This window comes from Pipra filicauda, unplaced genomic scaffold, assembly GCF_003945595.2.
Source record: "Pipra filicauda isolate LSUMZ 115617 unplaced genomic scaffold, ASM394559v2 scaffold80_size11013439_pilon, whole genome shotgun sequence".
Classification (NCBI taxonomy): Eukaryota; Metazoa; Chordata; class Aves; order Passeriformes; family Pipridae; genus Pipra; species Pipra filicauda.
Window position 1 is genome coordinate 7819607 of NW_024104987.1, and position 19978 is coordinate 7839584.

The window sequence follows — 19978 nt, forward strand, 5'->3', positions numbered from 1 at the left end:
GGGGTCACCCGCACCGGGATGCGGCCGCGCTCTCCGCCGAAAACCGGCCATCCTCCCCCCAGAACGCCATCCCTTCTCCTCGGGGGGCTGCCGCACCCCCTCCCCGGGCACCCCCCCGGCCCGGGCACCCCCTCCGCGGGGCCGGGTTGCCGCTAGATGGCACGCGGCGCCCGGCGGAGGCTCCGCGGGGCGGTGCGGGGCGGTGCGGGGCGGAGCGGAGCCGCTGCGCGGGGCTGCGCGGAGCGGAGCGGCCCGGCCATGGGCTCGGCCGGCCCCGGGCAGGGGCAGGGGTAGGGCGGGCGGGGAGGTGCCCCCCACCCGCACCCCGCCATGCGCCCCCGCGGAGCCCCGCGCTCCGCCCGCTGAGCCCCTCGGAGCGTGTCGGGGGGGTGCGGGGGCCGCCCTCCGCTCCCCGCAACTTTGAACGATGATCACAGTCAACGCGGATGGGAAGATAATGGTCAGAAGATGTCTCGTCACCTTGAGACCCTTTAGGTAAAGTTGGTGTGTTTCCTTCTCTCCCTTGCTCCCGCCTCGCCCGGCTCCCGCGGGTGGGAAGCGGGTGGCGGATCGTGGGGGGCTGCGGCTGGACGGGGGGTGTTTGTGTGGCTTGGGCGCAGAGGAGGATGTCAGGGATCCAGGCGGGTTTGCCCGCGGCTCAACCTGCGGGTCCTGCAGCTCTCGCAGGCTGGCGGCCCCCGGTTCACCCCTCCCGCCGGTGTCTTTGGGGTTATCACCGGGCTCTTCGCCGCTGGCTTCTTTGATACCGTCCTCAGAGATGTTGGCGCTCGGGGGTTTTGGTTCCTCTGGTTTAAACCTGCTGGTGCCGACGAGGATTTTGAAACCCACCCTGAACGGGCAGCGGGGCTGGGGTCGATATCCAAACCTGAAACCCTCCGGCTCCAGCACACCCGTACCGACCCATTGCTTTTCTCCCCTTGGTGTAACTCCTCGTGTTTGCCGTCATGCATTCGCTTCCGCTCTCCAGTCCTTGCTCTCCAGCTTTCTTGCTTCACTGTAGATGCTCCTGGGTTACTCCCAGGCTGGAGACACATGGGAGACGCTGGTAGTTGCTGGGTTTTTCTATGGCGAGAGGCACCAAAAACCCACAGAGGGGCTGGTGCCGTGGGACGAAGTTCAAGGTGGGGTCAGCCCAGCCCAGCGGTTGCCGGCGCTCCCCGCTGTGTTTGAAGATCTGGGATCACTGGAGGGATCTGGTCGCTGCCTTTCTCCTTAGCCCAGGCTACCGCCCGGAGCTTCAGGGAGGACGGGCTGTGCCTCTCTTTTGCGCTCTGGAGGTGCTGACTGCCTGTCCCCGGGAGCTGCCTGGCTCTGCAGTGCTTGCCTGGAGGGATTCCTGCTGCTGGATCCCGCAGCAGTGCCCTGGGACTGGGGAACTTGGCCAAGGGGATGTCAGAAAGTGGTGGCAGAGGCGTGAGGGTCCCCACGGCTCAGGTTTGCTCTGAGTGTGGAGTGGGGAACAATTGTGAGAGAGATGGGAAGGACACACATGCTCGGGGCTCTTCACTTGGCTATTTGCTTTCTTAACTGGGTTTGAAGTCCATAATGAAGAAGTGACTGGCCTAAGCATCCCTGTCCCCTGTCCCCTGGACATCACCCCTGGAGCAGGGGAACCCATCTTCAGCAGAGACCTGGAATCAGGATGGGGGAGCACAGGGAGCGTGTCACAAGGTGATCAGTAGGTCCCATTGGAGATGAGGATGTGTGTGGATGAGAGTTCTGTGGTGGCTGGAGGGTCCCTGGTGTCTGTAGCAGTGTGGAGGACCTGCATCATCCTGTCTGTGTGCCCTGGGCCGGCTTCTACTCTCAAACCATTACAGACCAGTATCGGTTCCATGGGAACCAGCAGGGTTGCCTTTGTTAAAAATCAGGCTTTCCCTGTGTAAGAGGAGAAATTCTCAGGACCATCTCTTTGCTGTCCCACAATGTCCAGGACCTCTGCACCTCCTCCATGCTGCTGTCATGCTGAGTGTGACACACCCCCCCATGCCACAGTCCTGTGTCACCTTGCTCCCAGCCAGCATGGGCAAGTGTTGGCACTACCCTGCTCCAGCAGTAACTTGGCACAAATCAGCACCCCCTGCCCTAAAATCAGCACCCACATTCTCAGCTGATGTGGATCACCTACAGGAGTGGGAGTAGATTGTGACAATCAAGATGTAAATCGGTTCCTTGTTTCTGGCTGGGCAAAGCCTGGCTGCTCCAGGGAATCCCGGGGTGCGATCCCCTGCCTGGTGTAGACTCCTGGCAGCCCTGCTGTCAAACAGCGAACAGGAAACCTGATCCTTTGCACCAAAACATTTCATTAACCACCCTCCAGACACGCTTAGCAAAGCAGTGCAAAGCCCTGAGCTGCGAGAGCTCCTGCAGCAAAGGGGAAGGGAAGGGAGAGCACATCTCTCCGTGCGTGTTTCGTGGTGCCAGATTTAGTCACGAATTCACTGTGGAGCCCTGGTCCAGCTCGCCCAGCTCTTGGTTTTGTAGAACTTGGGGAGTTCAGGCAAGTTTGCCAGCTGGAAACCAAAGCTGGGCTTTCCATGTGATATAACATTGATCAGTGAGAGAGTTCACTCTGGTCCCCTTTGTGGAAGACGATGCCCACAGCTGAGCATCAGTTCAGCAGTGCTGTGATGCTGTTGGGCTCTGAGCAAAAAAAGGTTTGCAGGAGAAGGATCATCTTTTATTAACTTGACTGCTGCTGCTTGTAGGAATGGTAGCTCAGCCTCTGGGCTTAAGAGACTTGGGTGTTGAAAACTTGTTTAATAAAAGATGTTACCTGTTCTCCGTAGCCCTTGTTTTCCCCTGTGCATCTGTGTAATATTCTTCCTGTGGGTTCCAGCAGGGTGATGCAGCACTGTGGACACAGTCCCAGTGTCACCTGCTGGGTGCTGCTGGCCTTCCTCCCTCCACTGCCTCCCAACTCAGCGCTCAGACCCTCCTGGTCACGTCCAGCTTTCAGTTCCATGGGCCAGAATCTGCCACGACTGGGCATCACTTCCAATTTTCACTAAAGGCTCAGGGAATTTGGCTTCCTTCTCTTTTGGCACCAAGCCAGAGCCCAGAACTGTGAACATTTCAGTTTGGGGAGGATGTGGAGAGGGACTTGGCACCAGAACTGTGCTGGGAGATGAATTAAACGTGACGTGGGATGACAGGCAAAGCCAGCATGCAGGATAGATGTTACTGTTCATTGGAGCTCCATAGTCTTCAGGGAGTCAGACTTGATTTTGGGGCAGAGGACCCAGTGCCTTTGGACAATTTGGAATATCTGGGGACTGGTATGTTTTACCTGCTTCATGGTATTTTTCTGCATATAGAGACTGCTCAGATAAGGCTCGGCCAAGCATTTTTAATCATCTGGAGAAGATCAACAGAAGTAAAAGAGATGGGGTCCTCAGGCTGAGAGTCCACATCTGCACCCTCCATGCTCCCTGGAGCACTGCTGCTGGGCTCAATCCACTTCTCTCCCAAACACAGCAATTCCAGTTAGGCTCTTATCCCTCTTTTTTTTTTTTTTCTAGTGAGAAAGCATCTTGCATCTCCCCTGCTCTCTGTGTAATCCAGTCAAAATGAAAAAGGTTTTGTTTCCTAGTGAGATAATAGAGCACCTTTATACCTTTTCCCTCCCTTCCCCTTTTTGTTTTCTCCCTCTTTTACTTCCCTTCCCCTCTTTCTTTTTGCTTGGTGTTTAACCATCACTCCTTGCCAGAGTATAATTACAAAGATTAAAAAGCGTAAACAAGGTCTTGCATAATGATGAAGATATTGTCAGTAGGAGGGGTGAGAGCAAAGAACAAGATCAGATCAGAGCACTTAGTCAGGTGATGCTGTGTTAAAATGTCCCTTGGGGGAGGGGGCAGCTGGCAGCAGGAGGGGGCCTTGGGTGGGTTTTGTGCCATGGTGTGCTCCCAGGGAGGACCCTCGGTCGCAGGGCATTGCTGGGCTTTGACCTCCTTCAGCTTGTTTCTTCTCCACTGTGCTGTTGTCCTGTCCTGCCAGGGAAGTGCCATGGCAGACAGTGGCCCCCCTCTGCTTCTCTAAGGACAAATTCAGCCCTCCAAAGCCAAGCTGGGTGCTGCAAACCCCTCCACTGTGTTCCTGAGAGCCTTTTCCCCAGACCCAGCACTGTGCTGTGTGGCTGGGAACAGGGTGTGATAATGGGAATGCACTAATGTCCCCAGATCACCCCCTCTCCAAGCTATTTATGGGACACCACGTTGCTTTGCAGCATCAGGGATGCTCTGCTGCCTCCACAATCACCTCCGTGCTGGAGCTGGACCACGGCTCTCTGGAAACCCTGCTCTGAGGTCTGCTTTGGGATCGGGGCTGAGGTCCATGGGCATCTCTGTGTGCAGATGCTGCAGCTCGATGGTTTATCAGCATCTGCTGGGGAGGGGATGGCTGTGCTCCACTAGTCACTGCTCGTAGGGCACTCCAGCCATGCCTGTAGCCAGGCCTTTAGGGATGGGAGTCCGGATTAGCAGAGACTTACATAGCTTTTTTAAACTGTTTTCCACCCTTCCGGGGCAGGCTCATTCCGAAGTGAAAGGGACCTGAGCTGCTTCACTCCTGGAGTGCCTGCACTGGGGTGTCAGGCAGTTTTAGTGATGCCCTTGAGCATCCCCTCTCCCAGGTGGGTCAGATCTCCCGGCCTGGCTGTCAGGGAGTGTTTGTACTGGTGCTGAGTGTGCTGCTGTCAGAGCTTGTTAATGCTGACGAGCCCAGGGTGTTGCTTTTTCTCCTGGTTAGGTGAGAGGTGAGAAGGGGGTGGGGAGCTGCAGTGCTGCTCCCCCAGAGCCATGGCCAGGTGCCCCTGATCTGCTGGTGATGGGGCAGGGCTGGTCCATGGGAGCAGGGGGATGGAGCAGGGTCAGGTGCCTGTCTGCTGTGAGCAAGGCTGATCCTCCTCAGAGCAGGCAGAGGAAACCCTTTGTTCTTGCACTGCAACTTGCAACTGTGTGTATTGTCTGTTCAACAGCAGCGTTGGAGCTGGTGGGATGGAGGTAGGGAGCTCCTGGGGTCCTGTGGGGGTGCCATGTCCTGCCCAGGAGTCTTTCCAGGCAAGGAAAGCCTGGCAGTGCTGTGCTGGGACAGTAGGGAGCTGCCCTGGGAGCTCCTCCAGTCGATCTCCCTGAGGAAGCCCAGTCCTTCTTGAGCTGCTTGACCCTGTACATCAGCTCTTCACAACATCTCCTGTCACTAACAAGGGCTTTGAAGGAGGTCACTTTATTTGCCAGCCCTTTTCAGCGGCAGATAATTGCCATGCTGGTGCGTTGTAGCTCAGAGTTGGTGGCTGGTTCCTAATCCTCTGCCTTTTAACTATGTAGTAATGCTTAGATGGGGGGCTCCTTTGCAAGCTGTTCTCTGGAAAAGCCTGGTTTGGGTGTTGAGTGGCTGTGCTGTGGGTCTGTGTGCAGAGCTCCCGAGCCCTGTGGATAATGCTGTGAGCTTGTAAAGGAGAGTTGCTGGTTCCTGCCCTCCGTGGTTTGCTTCCCTTTGGCTCAGGGTTGCTGGGAGGAAGCAATGCCAGTAACCACCCCTAAGGTCTTCCTCAGCTCCCTGTTCCACATATGATTTATTTATCAGACGACAAACCTGTTTTTTCACAAGGCTGCCTGGCAGATATCTTTTTTCCTTCACCTTCTTAGAATTTTCCCTGGGTTTGCTGGGATCCCTGGTACACCATGGCTCTGGAAGCTGTTGTACATGGCACCTGGCAGTGGCTCTGCCAGGGCTTTTCCCGTGTGTCCGCTGGAGGATCCTGCACCTCCACCGAGTCTCGGAGATGACGGCAGCATCTCTGAGCAGTGGAAGGAGGCCAGGCATCCATCCCTTGGCACAGTGTGCTCTGCTTTATGCTCCCTGGTGCACAGTAACCCTCCTGCTTGCACAGAGCTCTTGCCATCAGCCTTTTCACTCCCCGAAAAGTTACTGGCCTGAATTTGGCCTGAGCAGGACTGGTGTTGAGAGCTCCTGCTTCTCGTGCAGCTGGAGGTGACCGCGAGCTCGGACGGGAGTGACGTGCAGGGTGACATCCTGACTGGTGTGTCCCTGTGGGAGCTGCTTTCCTGGCAGCCTGGATGAACAAAGCAGTGATGGGATGGTCCCAGGCCATGTGTGTGCTGCCAGTGCAGGTCCCTCCTCATCTGCCCGTGCTGCACAGGCTGTGCCAGACACAATGGCAAATGCCAGTGGCCTAGTTACAGGGGAACAAAAGATCTTACTTAAAAAAAAAAAAGGTTTGGTTTTTTTTTTTTTTTTAGATCCTGTGGGAGGAAGGGAAGGTATAAGGCCTTTCTTTACTCTGGACTCTCCCAGGAGGAACATGGGTATTGTTCATTGTAGTGGTTCCTGCGGTCGAGGTTGTTGGGCTGGATCTAGTGGAGCATCTTGGTCTGGCAGTCGTGGTCTGGCTCAGCTTTCCCACTGAAGATGCAAGTTCTCCAGTCCCCCTTCAGGGCCTGCCTGTCAGAGCAGGCTGCAGGGATTTCAGAGGGTGTTCTCAGGCAGAACCTGCCTGCTCGGTGCCAGGGTTTGGGCAGAAGCCCCCTGGGGCTCTCGTGAAGCACGGGTGGGTCTGGCCGTGGTTGGGGTGAGGTGCTGGTGTGCTCTCGTGGGACTGGGGCTGCAGAGATGCTCCTTGCCTGTGCTGAGTGGAGTGACCCATGGGGATGGAGCAGTTGGGAGGTTGGGATGGTCCCATAGACCCCAAAACAAAGCGGCTCCTGCAGAGGGGTTACCCCAGGCGCAGAGGGTGGTAGAACTGGCCCAGGAGTGAGCTGGTTCCTCATCACACCTCCAGCTCTACTTTCTCTCCCACAGGATTTTCGTGCTGGGCATTGGATTTTTTACCCTGTGCTTCCTGATGACTTCTCTGGGAGGGCAGTTCTCTGCCAAACGCCTGGGGGACTCCCCCTTCACCATCCGGACCGAAGGTAAGTGCAGCCCCACGTCCATCCTGTCCCATGGGATGCTCCATGTGCTCCGTGTCCATCCTGCCAAGGATGCAGGAGGATGGTGCTTGGATCCTCCATTCCCACAGGTCCCTCCTGGCCCGTTTCAGGAACGTCAGGATGGCTCAGGGTCCTGTTGGCCCTTCTTGCCATGGTGTGGGGCACTTTGCAGTCACGTGTCTAAAACCTGGCTGTGTTCACATCCAGAGGTGTGACACAGTGGGGACAAGTGCTGGAGTGTGGGTACTGACCCTGGCTCACAGCAGAGGGATGTGGAAACAGTGGGATTAGACCTTCAGCTGGCAGCAGTGTGGGTAGCATGGGCTGCACCTGGTCTGACACGTGGAGGATTTGGCTCAGGTGCTCGGAGGGGTCAGTGGTTTTGAGCAGTTTTGGTCTGCAGGGAGTGGAAATTGTTTCTTAGGGAAGGGAAAATAAAAAGGCCTTTGTGGTTTCGCGGATGTACTGAAACATAGAAAAGAATAATCCGATTTTTAGCAAGTGTGTGTTCTGTTACATTTTTTTAAAACACCTCTTTTGGCGAGACATGAAGTCAGCTCAGCAGACAGCTTCTGTGGTGGGAGGGTCATGTCCTGCCCTTGCTCTGGGAGGGCACTGCTGCCAGGAATTGAGCTTCCCCTGACTTTTCCTTTGTGATTCCAGTCGACTGAACTGCACAGAGGGAAATTCCCAGCTGGAACTCTGCTGAGCAGGCTTGGTCAGGCCACCATGGCCTCCTCTTCCTCTGTACCAAAAGCATGGAGGGATCTGAGCTCCACAGCCTCACCTGGAATGTGATTTTGGGACATTAAATCCTTTCCTTTTGGTGCTGGAGGAAGTGCTAGTTGCTTCCTTACAGGAGTAGAAGACTAAAGTGGTGGTTTCCAGAAGTTGGATAGTGCTTGTTGAACTGCTTAGCTGATTTTCAGAGATGAATGGGCAGCTGGTTTGTGTTCTCCCTATGGATGGTGGCTGGTGTTCTTCCCCCTCTGCTCCCCTAATCCCATCACCAGCTCCATTAAACCCCTTCTCCAAGGGACTGGTGTTTTCCTGGTGACCTCAGCCTGAGCTGGAGCAGGTTGCAGGATCAGTGCTTTTTTGTTATTTCTGCATGTCTTGGCACAGTCAAGGGACCTGATCCTCTAAGGAAGGTGGTACTGTGTTAATGTCTCTGTACCCATTCCAAGAACAGTCCTGGGGTGGCTGGTGAGTGGAACCTGGATATAGGGGATTTTTTCCTTCTCAGGATGAAAAGCAGCACATGAGGACAGTGGGCAGAAGCCCCCAGACCACTGCCTCCTCCAGACCTGGCTTTTGAGGAGATGGGTCCTGAAAAGATTCCTTAGTTTGAAATTAAAGGTGTCACTGTTATAGCTGCTCTCTGTCCCAGGAGAGCTCCAGTGTCCCCAAGGAGTTTGCAGAGAACTAGAAGAAAGGCAAAGAGGGACTCATTAACTGTGGGACCAGCATAGCTGAGAGGTGGCACAGGTTGTGCTGCAATGAGCAGCAGAGGTTTCCAGAAACCTGCAGAAGCACCTGGTGTCACCCCAAAGGACCTTAAAGTTGGGGTGAAATGATGGCAAAAAGGCAATTATTCATCTCTTTATCCCTTCTCTGGATACCTTGGAGTGGAATAGTTCTCCCATCTTTATTCTTGTCATCAGTTTAACCCAGACCTTTGAGTGCACAGATTCCATCCTTGCCTGTGTCTTGTTCACTGGGCACAATGTCAGTGCAGTGCTGGAGCTGGATCACTAGAAACCTCCTTTTTCAGGCTCTCACCTTTGAGTTCTTCATGCTTACTGCTTCAGGTGCTTAAATCAAGGTATGTAAAGGGGTTCTCTTCCTTGCACTGAGCCCCTTCAGCTGTGCTGAGGGCTGTGAGCACCAGCCTGGCTGGTCAGGGGAGATGCTGCTTTGCTCTGAGGTGGTGCAGGTTGAATGTTGCTTCTGGTAATGCCTGGTTGGTCTCATTTAAAGAAGAAAAAAAGTAAATCATAATCCAGGTCCTCTAATTTTTCAGGGTTTTGGTCTCTTAGGTTTCTAACTGGCTAAGGCAAGTCCCGCTTTGTTAGAAAGCTCAAAATTTCAGTGTAAAACCAATTTTTTTCCTTTATTCTGTGGATTTGGCAAGCAAAGTATTGCTTCCAGATAAATTGCTGCACATTTGGCTGTTGCTGTGTTTCTTATTGGGGGAGGTATGGCTCATTCATGGTCTCACACACTGTTTTTGAACACAAAGCATCCTCTCTCCTGTCTCTGGAGGAAGGATGCCAGATTGGAGGAGAGTTGTATTCTTTGTCCTCAGGACTTGGCAGGTGCAACCTGAGAGGTTTTTTTCTAGCTCTTTAACACTGGGCTCAGCCTTTCCTGTGACACTGATACATAGGGACTGGCTGTCCCACAGGGCAAACAGCTACATGGGGTGAGCAACCCCCAGAGCAGAGCGGGACCAAGGCCTCAGGACATGCACAAGGCAGGAGCTCTCTAATGTCAGTACAGACCCCTCTCTGTCACCTGTGAAAGGTGGCTGTTGGGGGAGGCTCTGGTGGCTGGAAAAGCCAACTATCACACCCATGGAAAAAGTCAGGAAGGATGATGTGCACTGGGCAGCCTTACTGGTGCACTGGGAAATGGGGAGTCAAAGCCCACGGGAAGCTGGGGAAACTCCATCCTTGGGGACTCTGAGAACACTTCTGGCTCACGTGAGGCTGTGGGCAGGTCTGACCCCCTCTGTTTGGAGCAGGAGGTCAGGGAAGCGACTCCAGAGGTCCTTCCTGGCTGTAGGAGTGCGGAGATCACGTGGAGGAGGGTGGGAATGCACGTCGAAGTCAGGGGGATGGGAACAGAAGTGGATATGCTGCTTATTAGTGCTGTGAAGTCTCAAAAGGTCTTTTTGAATAACAAACTGGCATTTAATTAACACGTGTTGTGGATCCCAAGGAAACCCCAGAAATATTCCTGGTGGTTACTGCTGCTGTTAGATGCACAGTGCTGGGCTGAGGGTGAGCTCAGAGGAGCAGGTTAATTTTGCTGGGCCGATCAGCCCTTGGTGTGGGGAGATCAGGCTGATATTCCCACAAACATGGACAGGTTCAGGGCTGATGGCTTTGGAGGAGTTCTGGGTGTGTGGCCTCATGTTTGCCGTGCCCAGGCTTAAGTATCTTTTGGGACTGGGGTCCTGGTGGGGAAGGAGCCTGATCCCTGCTGCTGTTCCCTGCTCCACCTGGACTCATCGAAGCACAGGGTTTATGGCCCCTTCTGGGCATTATTCATTAACTGCTGGATGTTGCAGGGAAGCTGGCAGCATCCTCTCCCAGGCACTCTGAGGTGGGCTGCTCTACCAGCAGAGCTGGTGTCTTTAGCAGGGTAGGCTTTTGGCTAGTGAGTGTCAGGTCCTGTGGTCCTTCCTGGGGCTGATCCCAGCTTTTGTGGCTGTTTGTGCTGCTTGTTGTTTCCACATGTCCTGCCAAGCTCAGCATTGATGCTGTGCAGGGGAAGCTGCCCCTGTGCTTCAGTGCCTGCAGGGCTGGGGTGGCTGCAGAGTATCAGGAGGTGTCAAAAAATCACTTGCTTGAAAATCGTTTGCATCCAAGAGATCCTTTGTGTTGTGGGTAAATGCTAAAGCTCACGGTCCAGTTTCGGCTGGGGCTGTTCCTGTTTCTCCCTGGGTGTCCTGGCCAGCCCAACCCTGAACCTCAGATATTGCAATCCAAGGGGAAACATGAAAATACCCCCGCCCTGCCAAGGGCTTTCTTGGCTTCTCAGCTGTGCGAGCAGCCGATCATAACCAAAATAAAGATAGATGTGAGGCAGGAGCATGAAAAGGAGAAATGGATAATGTCACAGTCCAAAAGTTAATCCCATTTAAAATTTGATTTTTGTATGTGAATCCCTTTCTTGGCGGTTGTCTCCAAAAGCCAAGTTTCTCAGTGTGTGCCAGAAATCATTCCTCAGATGGATTCTCTGCTTGGTGATTCGATGCAGCAGAGGCTTTGCATCTTGACAATAAATAAAAAAAAGCCTTCTGAAATGCAAGTTATTTTATCCTAATCCGCTGCTGTCAAGTAAACACAGACAAAGGTTCCTTTGTTTTGAAATGGCCACCGAGAGAATTTGTTCTGCAAACAAAGATGTAGATAAAAAAGGGAACAGATAGGTCTATAAATTTTGAATGTGGGAGATGTTTCGGGAAGGGCTCTAGACTCATGAGATTGAGTTGTTTGTGCCCTCTTCTCTCCTGCTCTTTAGAATTTAAGATGTTCAGTGTTTCTTTTTTTTCCCAAGCATCTTTCTTGGGGTTGTTTTACTGCCAGAGTTAAGGGGCAGGGGGCTGATCCTGAAAAAGTACCAGAATCTGCAGTCCTGGTGCTGGCAGTGCAGCCAGGAGGGATTTGGCAGTGGTCCCCCAGGCTGGATTTGGTAGGGATATACGTCCTGGTGGTGGAGTTTGCTGCTGCAGGGGATTAGCAGAGGAAAACAGGTTATTAAGTGTTAAAACGCCATTAGATGTGGCTGGAAGAGTGCCTGGAACGGCTGTAGCTTGTTCAAAAAATCAGAAACCTCTGGATTCCTCTTGCTGTTGGTTCCTGTATGGTTGGGTATGAGGTGCTGGAGGGATTTGCTGCACACCCAGGGGATGTGTAGGATGGGTCCTGATATCCTGGATTGGCTGGAGCTGAGCTCTGCCCTCCTGCTGGGCTTCTGATTCTTGCCAGAGGGGTCTGGTTTGATTTCAGCTGACCTTGGTGGTGCTTTGGTACAAGGGCTTTGAGTGGTTCATATAGATGGAGGTGTTTGGGGTCTGTGAGAACTGCAGGAGCAGTTCTCATGCTGAGGTCCTTGAATCCTGATGCCTTTGGGAAGTGGTGGTTTGCTGAGTGACTGGAGTTGTGTGTTTACTGTCTTTCTAACCTGTTTTCAAGTGTTTCCTGCTTCTCAGCTTGAGAGCTCAGCACCTGGCCTTTTCCACCCCAAAACAAGCTTCCCAGCAGCATCTCCAGCTGTTTTCCTGTCAGTGACCACAGCTGGGCTCCTGCATTGTGTTTCCTCAACTGCCTTGGAAAAGGGATCAGTGGGGATGGGATGAAGGAAGGACAGGGGTGGTGGAGAGCTGATTTTATAGCATAAACTGGAAAATACAAGAAAGCAGGGGTGAAGCACATCCTCTGCAAGGCTGTTGCACCTTTTCCTGGGTTGCCAAGATGTCTTTTGGGGTTTGTTCTCCTCGGGGCTGCAGGATACGGACCCTGATGGGATAATAAGCAGCTTGTGGACTGGGACGGGGGGTTTCCCAGTCCTACACCACTGGGACTTTCTGCAGCAGGGCAAAGGTAACTTGACCTGGAATCTGTCTGGGGGTGGCCAGTGCAGCAGAGAACAACTGCTGAGAACAGCATCTGCTGCAAAAACCTCTGAGACTTGATCATTCGTATTCCTTTTTTAGGGAATAAAAAAAAGGCATCTGGGAAAGTTGTGGAGAAAGCCTACTAGGGAAGCCCCCCTTACTGGCTTGGGGTATCTTGTCCTACATGCAGACCGTGGAGGAAACTGAGCACTGCAGCTTCCTTGGGGTGTCAGAGTGGCTCTGGTTTGCCATGTTGGGCTATCAAGGGAGGTCCAGAGACAGCAGCCAAGGCATGTTGTGCTGGAAATGGTGTTTAACATCACCTGGCAGAAATCCTGCCCTATTCTCCCCAAACCCAGCTCCCCTCCTGTATTCCAGCTGCTGGAGTGCTCTGCCTCTCCTGCAGCTGATGCTTGCTCCAGTTCCTGGAATCTCACCTGCCTGAAGTGATTTCTTCCATCAGGGAGTGCAGAAGAGGTGAGAGGGAGATGGTTCAGGGCTGTGCAGCACAGTTGAGTGCTTTGTTGTTTGTGCCTTTTGTTTCTCTCCAGAGCAGGGATGTTGGTGGGGGGGTGGGAACTGTGCTGCAGAAGATAATGTTGGAAGTTGCTCAGGGTTTTGTAGGGCATCATCACTTTTTCAGAGCTGTAGGACTGTGAAGCAACAGGATCTTGTGTTATTTCAATCCCTTGAATTGCTCCCCGAGGAGCGGAGCAAAGAGGCCAAATAGAAACGCGAGAACCTACATGATCTCCTCAGAGGGGTCCTTTGCTCCTGCTCCTGTCTCTGCTGCTTTTCCTTGTGCTCCAGCAGCATCCCAACTGGGTTAGCATGCCCAGGTAACATTGCCATTTGTTCTCACAGAAGATGCAGAAAGGTCAAGCTTGCATTTGCCAGTGCTTGGAGTGAGCTTGAAAAACTCCCTGTCCTCCCTCACAGTCAGCTGTGCTGGGAGAGGAGGAAGAGGAGGAGGAGGAGGTCTGTGTCCACGATCCTGACCTGCTGTGTATCCTCTCATCATGAGGGATGACAGCAGAGGAGAGGACAGCTTGGTTGGGCTCTGTCCTGGCTGAAGTGAGATGCTGCTCAGCCTGAAGGAGCTTTAAAGCAAAACACAGATGTGTTCACCCTCCCATCCCAGTTCCCTCTCTCTTGGGAGAGATAATTTCAGGACCCATTTGCAAACTTGGGTCACTGCCATCTGTGACAGATCCCAGTCTGCTTCTCTCCAGAGCACATACTTCTTCTGGCAGGAGCTTGAGTGGGGCAAAATACCCAAAAGTTGCTTTGTGGCTTTGAGAATCCCTTTTCTTACCTGACCTGACTGGAGAGAGCACCCAGGAGCGAGGGCTCCGACTGCTCCTTCCTTGAGACATGGTGCACAGATGTGTAATTCCAGGGATGCTCGTGTTCCCTTTGCTTTCAAAAAGCCATGTGAGTTATAAATTTATCTTGCTGCCTTTAATGCACAGCGAAGGTGACAGGAGAACCAGTTGTGAAGACTCGTGTAAGGAAGTGACAGTGACGGGGGGCGCAGGCAGAGGAGGGAGGGAGCTGGGCAGACTCTGCTCAGCAAATCCGGTGCTAATTATTCCCAGTTTCTCCCTGAGTGAGTTATAACCCTCTCCCGGGCTGCTTGTGTCGTGTTTTGATGTTGTCTGCTGATCAGCCCTGGGTAACTGCAGCGGCTTGTGAGCAGCTTGTCGGGATCAGTGGAAGCTGGAGCGTGTCTCTCCGGATGGCGCTGGATGCTGGTCCAGGCAGGGGGATGAGGCTTCTCTCAGGATCTGAATCCAGAATTTGCTTGTGCAAAACTCTCTCTGAAGGCAGCAGGGGTTTTCCCTCTCTGATCACCTTTTCCTGCAGTGCCTGTGGGGCTGTTATCCAGGTCCCTATGGAGAGGGTGTGGGTCAGTGGCTGTGTGTCACCTCCTTGGCACCAACTGGGACATTCAGATCTTGCATGTCCCCAGTGCTTTATTTTTCTCCTGCTGTATCCAGAGCTGGATTAGAGTCTCCTGTGGGTGCCAGCCAGGGGGAACCCATGGGGAGGAGTGTGCTGGGCAGCTCTTCAGTGCCTGGGGCTCATTTCCAGCCTTGCTGCATCCATCCCTTCCAAAGCCGCTCCAAGCTGCCTTGGAGGCTGGAGCAGCCAACTGATGCTATGAGAAGTTGGCTGGTTGGTGCAAGTGGAGTGGTTGGTTCTGGGAGGATCTCCTTGGTGAGAAGCTGTGCTGGGGGCTGATGGGCTTTTGATTTTTCCTGGGGAAGTGGGGTAACTCTGGCAGCTCCCGCCGCTCGGGACTGTTCTCCCCCTTTCTTGTTGTCCAGGTACTGCTGGGGAGAAGGGGGTTAATGGAGAACCCAGATGCAGGGTGAGGGCTTTCTGCCTCAGGCATTGCCTTTTGCCAGCTCCTGCTGGATGCTTGGGTGCTCCAAGAGCTCTTTTAAGTGGGTAACACAGCACCCGTGAGTGCCATTGGCTCCACTGTGCTGGGATTGCACCCCCATGACCAACACCAGGATGTCCTTAACCTGCATTTTTTTGGGAGCAGACCATTGTTTTGTTTGGGTGGAGAAAGTGGGGGTTGATAAAAAGTGTGTGTCCTCTCTTGCTTCTGCTGGTGTCCCCCATCAGAACGTGCACTGTGCTCCCATCCCCAACCCACTCTTGGAAAGGGAGTTACAGGTGGAAGTGTAGGACTTTACTGCTCTTATTAAATTGCTGTTGCAGGCAGGAAAATGAGTGCTGTTAAAATAAGGAAAGTAAAGGCATCTACGGGGTTCCACATCACACTGGGGGTTACTGCCCACTTCTGTGGGAATATGCTGGGGGAGGAAAATGCATACTGAGGGGGGTAAAAAGAAGTGTCAGGGCTGCTGTTTCAGTGGTTAAGACTGAATCCACTCTGTGAACATTTCTCTTACTGAAGAAGTGGCTGTTTGGTAGAATTGCTGCTCAGAATTTGATGCCTGCAGGCTTAAAGAGAAGAAAAAAATTATGCCACCAAACCTATGGGAAGATGGGAGCGTAAATTCCTGAGTCTGGGGGAGCAGAGGTGAAGACGTCGGTGCAGGGATGTGCACTGACCCCTTCCCTGCTGTCCCCACATTGGAGGAGGCAGGAACAGCATCCTGCTGCCCTGGCACTCTGTTATCTCCGTAAGCAATGACTCCCAGGGAATGATTAAATCAATTAATTGATTTTCTATAGCTCATAAGGAAGTCAAATGGCATTTTCATCAATGCATGATGAGCCAACACCCCACCATGGCCAGGAGGAATGTTAATGGCTCTTTATGCTTTTATTACCCCTTTTCACTCCTAAATCAAAATTCATCTGGAGCCTGGGAGGCTGCAGGTACTTCAGAAAATAAAACTAGCACAGTGGGAACCATAGCAGCCTCTGTAAAAGCTGGGTTTTCCCATTGATTTATTTGTTTCTCTGGCTTAAATGGGAGTCCAGGGCTCAGTTCAGCTCGAGCAGAGACTAGCTGAGGCTCATCTTGTGGGCTCTGCTTGGGGCTGCTGCCCCACTCCGCTGCTGCCAGAAGGATCCAGCCACTGGGCTCTGTGGAGATTGATGGGTTTGGAGGAAGGGGATGATTTATTAGCCCCTGGAAGCAGGGTGGCAGGATGCCCAGCACTGGATGGCCCAGGGTGGCCAATATTTTTGGCTGAAGGAGAAATGGTAATCATTTTGGAAATGTTAAATGAGTGAGTTCTGCTGTTTCTGAAGCAGAAGGTTTTTGGGACAGCTGTAAATGTGGCTGTGGGCTCGAGTGCTGGATGTGCAGAGCTGGAGGAGCGATGCTGGTGCTGAACTTCCTGAAACCTTCCTCTGGCTGCTTTTGGGGTGTGCAAATGCTGGTTCAAATCCTTCCTTTCAAGCAATTCTTGAGGCACTGGCTCCTGATAGTACAGTTTTCTCTGGATCAGCAACGAGGGCTGTTAGGAGGAGAACCAGTTGAGTTAGTGCTGATGCCCTTGTAGAGAAGCCTCTCTCATAAAGACCAACAACCCAAATGAAAGTTGGTCCCTGTCCTGTGGGACCAGTGTGTGCTGCTCCTCACCTGGAATTGGGGGTCCCAGCTGCAAAACCGGGGTCTGGTTTTGCCTCTGCTGTGCCAACAGCACCCAGTGTGGGGTCCAGCTGTGCCCAGGAGCTCCTGTGTCCCCTGGGATTTGCTCCAGCAGCTGCCCTTGATCCATCCCTGCTCTGGAGCCCTTGTGTTTTAGGAAGCAATTTAAAATCGATGTTAATCTTGTAATTTGGAAGCCTCTCCTGCAGTGTGAGGTGTTTGAAGCACTGCAGAAAAGCTTAAAATGCAATTTAAAATAGTGCTGGCTGGCAATAGAGAAGAAACTAAAAATTCCCTGCTGCTACTTTTTAAAAAGAGAAAGTTAGAGGGGGATGAAAAGGGAGAAAAAAATGGGCTAAAAAAACCCCAACCATTAAATAAAAGCTGAACTGCAGCTTGTGCTGGGGTTGTGTGTATTCATCTCCTCTTCCTCAACTCCTCTAGCCCATCTCCTGGGGCTGCTGGGGAGAGGAGGAGATGGTCCTGTGGACTGTCCCCATGTCCCAGAGGGAATACCAGATCTCTGATGTGTGTGGGGAGGTAAGAAGTAGTAAAAGCTGGGGGAAACAGCCCTGTGCTCTCCTTTGCAGCAATGAAACACTCCTGGGTGGGAGTGTGCCTGTTTGTATTGCTCAGCTTTTTGCCTTTTCTTATTTTTATGGAAATAGGGAGAGAAAGTGTTTGGGTGGAGATAGAGCTGCAGGCTGCTCCTATGGGTGTTTCCTTTCAGATGTGGGAGCAATGGGAGCTGGTTGGGATAGAGAAGCATCAGGAGCCCCTTCTGCAGGCTCAGCTTGGGGTCCCACAACTGAAGGGCTGCCCCGAGGGAGGAACAAGACCCCAGACCCAGCAGGGTTGGTACAGGAACACTGGGCTGGCACCCCTCTACACACTCTGTGCAGGCTTGAAGAAGGCTGGTAGGACCTTGGGTGGAGGCTGAGGTGTGTTCAGGACCTCTCTGTGGTTTCCTCTAACCAACCTCCTCCATGAGACCTTGTGGGGTATCGTCCTCCTGGGCAGCATCACCCTGTGGGGAGAACCTGCAGCGTGCTGGGGTGGGAGATGCTGAGGCTTTCAAAAGGAGCTAAAACCCCTCAGGAGCATAAAAACAGCGCTCTGGGGGCATGTTCCCTTTAGCCACTTGGACTGATTCAAACCTGCTTGCCCTGTGGGAGGGGGAGGGAGGTACAGCTCCCTGCTCATGAAGCTGTTGGCAATGCAGGATAATGGAGCCCAAGGATGTGACAGTCCCCAGGCGAGGTGGGCAGAGCAGTGCCAGGCTGTAGGGGTGACAGGATGCCTCCAGGAGAGATTTATGGGACCAAATGGGGTCATTTCCCACCTGCTGGTACTGCTTTGGGCACCATGTGTGCCACGGCACGGCTGGGTCTCACTTTCAGCTGGGGAACTTCTGTGGCACATCGGTCACTGCTCTGGGGACCCCAGGCACTGCTGGTGTGTGGGGGGGCTGTAGGAACGCTGGGGGGTCAGCAGCAGGTCGATGGTGCAGCTGGAGCTGTGCCAAAGTGTCTGCTTCAGTGGTAGCCTCCAAACTGCTTTGTGTGTGCCTCCAGGTATGTGGCAGCTCCTGGTGTTTTTTTTCTGTTGAGGCACTGGCTAAGCAGGTCTGTATTTTCTCTGTATAAATTAATAAAATCCATAGCAGTTTAATGGCAGATGTGGGTGGATTTGCTGGTGGCAATAACTGGCTGGGAGCCCCTTGAGGGGTACAACCACCCAGTGGGACCTCGCCCATCCCTGGAGCAGCTTTCCCCTAAGGGATGGAAATGGAAAGTGGCCATCACTGCCAGCCTGAGCCTGGCCTTGGGCTTTTGTGCTTCCAGTTAGTGCTGGTCTCTGGGCTGTGATTGTAATGGATTATGTGTCAGGGTTAGCCCTTGGCTAGTTGGCTGTTTGGTCTTTTAATCTGCTTGAATTGAAATCAATAGTGAAAGTAAATAGGGGAACATGAGAGGGGCAGAGGATTGAAAGGCTGGGGCTTTGCTCCCTGGGAATGTGAGGGGTGGGTGCCCTCATGGGAGGATGGGCTGGGAACAGCCCTGGGTACCACCACCTGAGGAGCTGGGCAGTGAGGTCTGGACCTGGCTGCACCATGTTGGGGATCCTCCAGTTTCTTCTCCAACAAATCCTGCAAGATAACATTGTTCTTTTGAGGGGTTTAAGTAACCTGGAGTTGTTCTTTAAAGGAGGAAACCAAAGCCAAGCAAATGATGCTTTTAGATGGGAATTAATTCAGCTGGTATTTTCAATGGATGTGAGTAACATCTGACCACCTCTGAGCAAATTCCCTTCTTGGACCAGAGCATTTGGAGATGGCCAGGCAGGGATGTGCCTGATTGTCTGAGAAGGGAGGGAACCAACAGCAAACCAGCCATGATATGGACAGTGGGGATACAGCGTGGAATTGCATTTTAAATGTCAGGGAGATGCTTTGGGTGCTGTTCACATGCATCTGTGGACATGTGGGTCAAGGCTGTGCCTTGGTCTCCCTGCAGTACATTGGTGATGGTTTAAGGGAGGCTTTTGCTGTCCTTGAAATGGCTTGGATTTGGGTGGAAATGTTCTTTCCCATCTTCTCAGCGTGAATGCTGAGCATTGTGAGCCTCCCTGGAGCAGGATGGGGCTGAGTGACCCGGGGACAGGGAGCTGCCAACAAGGTCCAGCAGCTCTGCAGGGTGAGGAGGTGTGAATCAGTCCAAGTGGCTAAAGGGAACATGCCCCCAAAGTGCCATTTTTGTTCTCCTGAGGGGTTTTAGCTCCTTTTGAAAACCTCAGCCCAAGCATCCATGAGTGCCGCATAAACCTGTATGACAGGGTGACATCCTACATGCTCCATCCCTGCTTGTGGAGATGGCTTCCCAGTGTGAGCAGTGGGGGGATGGTGTGGGGAGGATGCTCAGAATCCCAAATCACAGTGTCTCAGTCACAGACAGGAAACTCCTTCCCATTTGTTCCTTCCTCTGTAGCAGAACCTGGACTTTGCCAGCGTCACTTCACATCATCCCCACTGGTCCCAGCCCTGCGCTGGGCTGTCCAGCAGGGAGTCCCTGTGCCAGAGATGCTCCATGAAATGGTGCTTTCTCAGCTGCTCCCTGTTCCTGCAGAGTTGGAAGGGACCCACAAGGGTCATTGAATCCTTGAGGCACCTGGCACTGAACTTCACCCTCGCATTCAGGTCGGCACATGCAGCAAAACTCCCCCGCACACTCACCCTGGCTCCCGTTCCTGGAGGTTCCAGTGGCAGGGGGGTAACGCTTGCCCACGGCTGTGTTCACTCCAAGAAGGTATTTTAAAGAGAAGTGCATCATTAGTGAATTCCCTTGGGTTTCAACCCATCCAAATTTGAGCATATTGGCTGTTGACTATTCCGCTGGTTTCACAGAGATAGTATTCGTTTTTCCAGGAGACATCACCCTTAGGGGATGCTTTCCTTTTTTCCCCTGATTTCATCCAATTACTTAGCTGTATGCTCTTCTGAAGCACCATAAATAATTCTCCTCCCTCTGCTGTGTTTACCAGCATGTCTCATGAAATCCGGTAAGATATGATTGATTG

General features: G+C 52.9%; 1 protein-coding gene across 2 annotated transcripts in view; it reads left to right on the forward strand.

The window, feature by feature from the left end:
- The first annotated feature begins 258 nt into the window (after positions 1–258).
- Positions 259–19978, forward strand: part of MGAT5B (alpha-1,6-mannosylglycoprotein 6-beta-N-acetylglucosaminyltransferase B) — a 66332-nt gene continuing 46612 nt past the window's right edge. Inside the window, exons 1-2 of one of the 2 annotated variants that reach the window (XM_027730103.2) lie at positions 259–495; positions 6844–6956. In XM_027730103.2, coding sequence (XP_027585904.1) covers positions 428–495; positions 6844–6956 — 181 coding nt within the window. In that variant the 5' untranslated portion in view covers positions 259–427. The remainder of the gene's footprint in view (positions 496–6843; positions 6957–19978) is intronic. The other variant, XM_027730096.2, reaches the window with a different exon arrangement.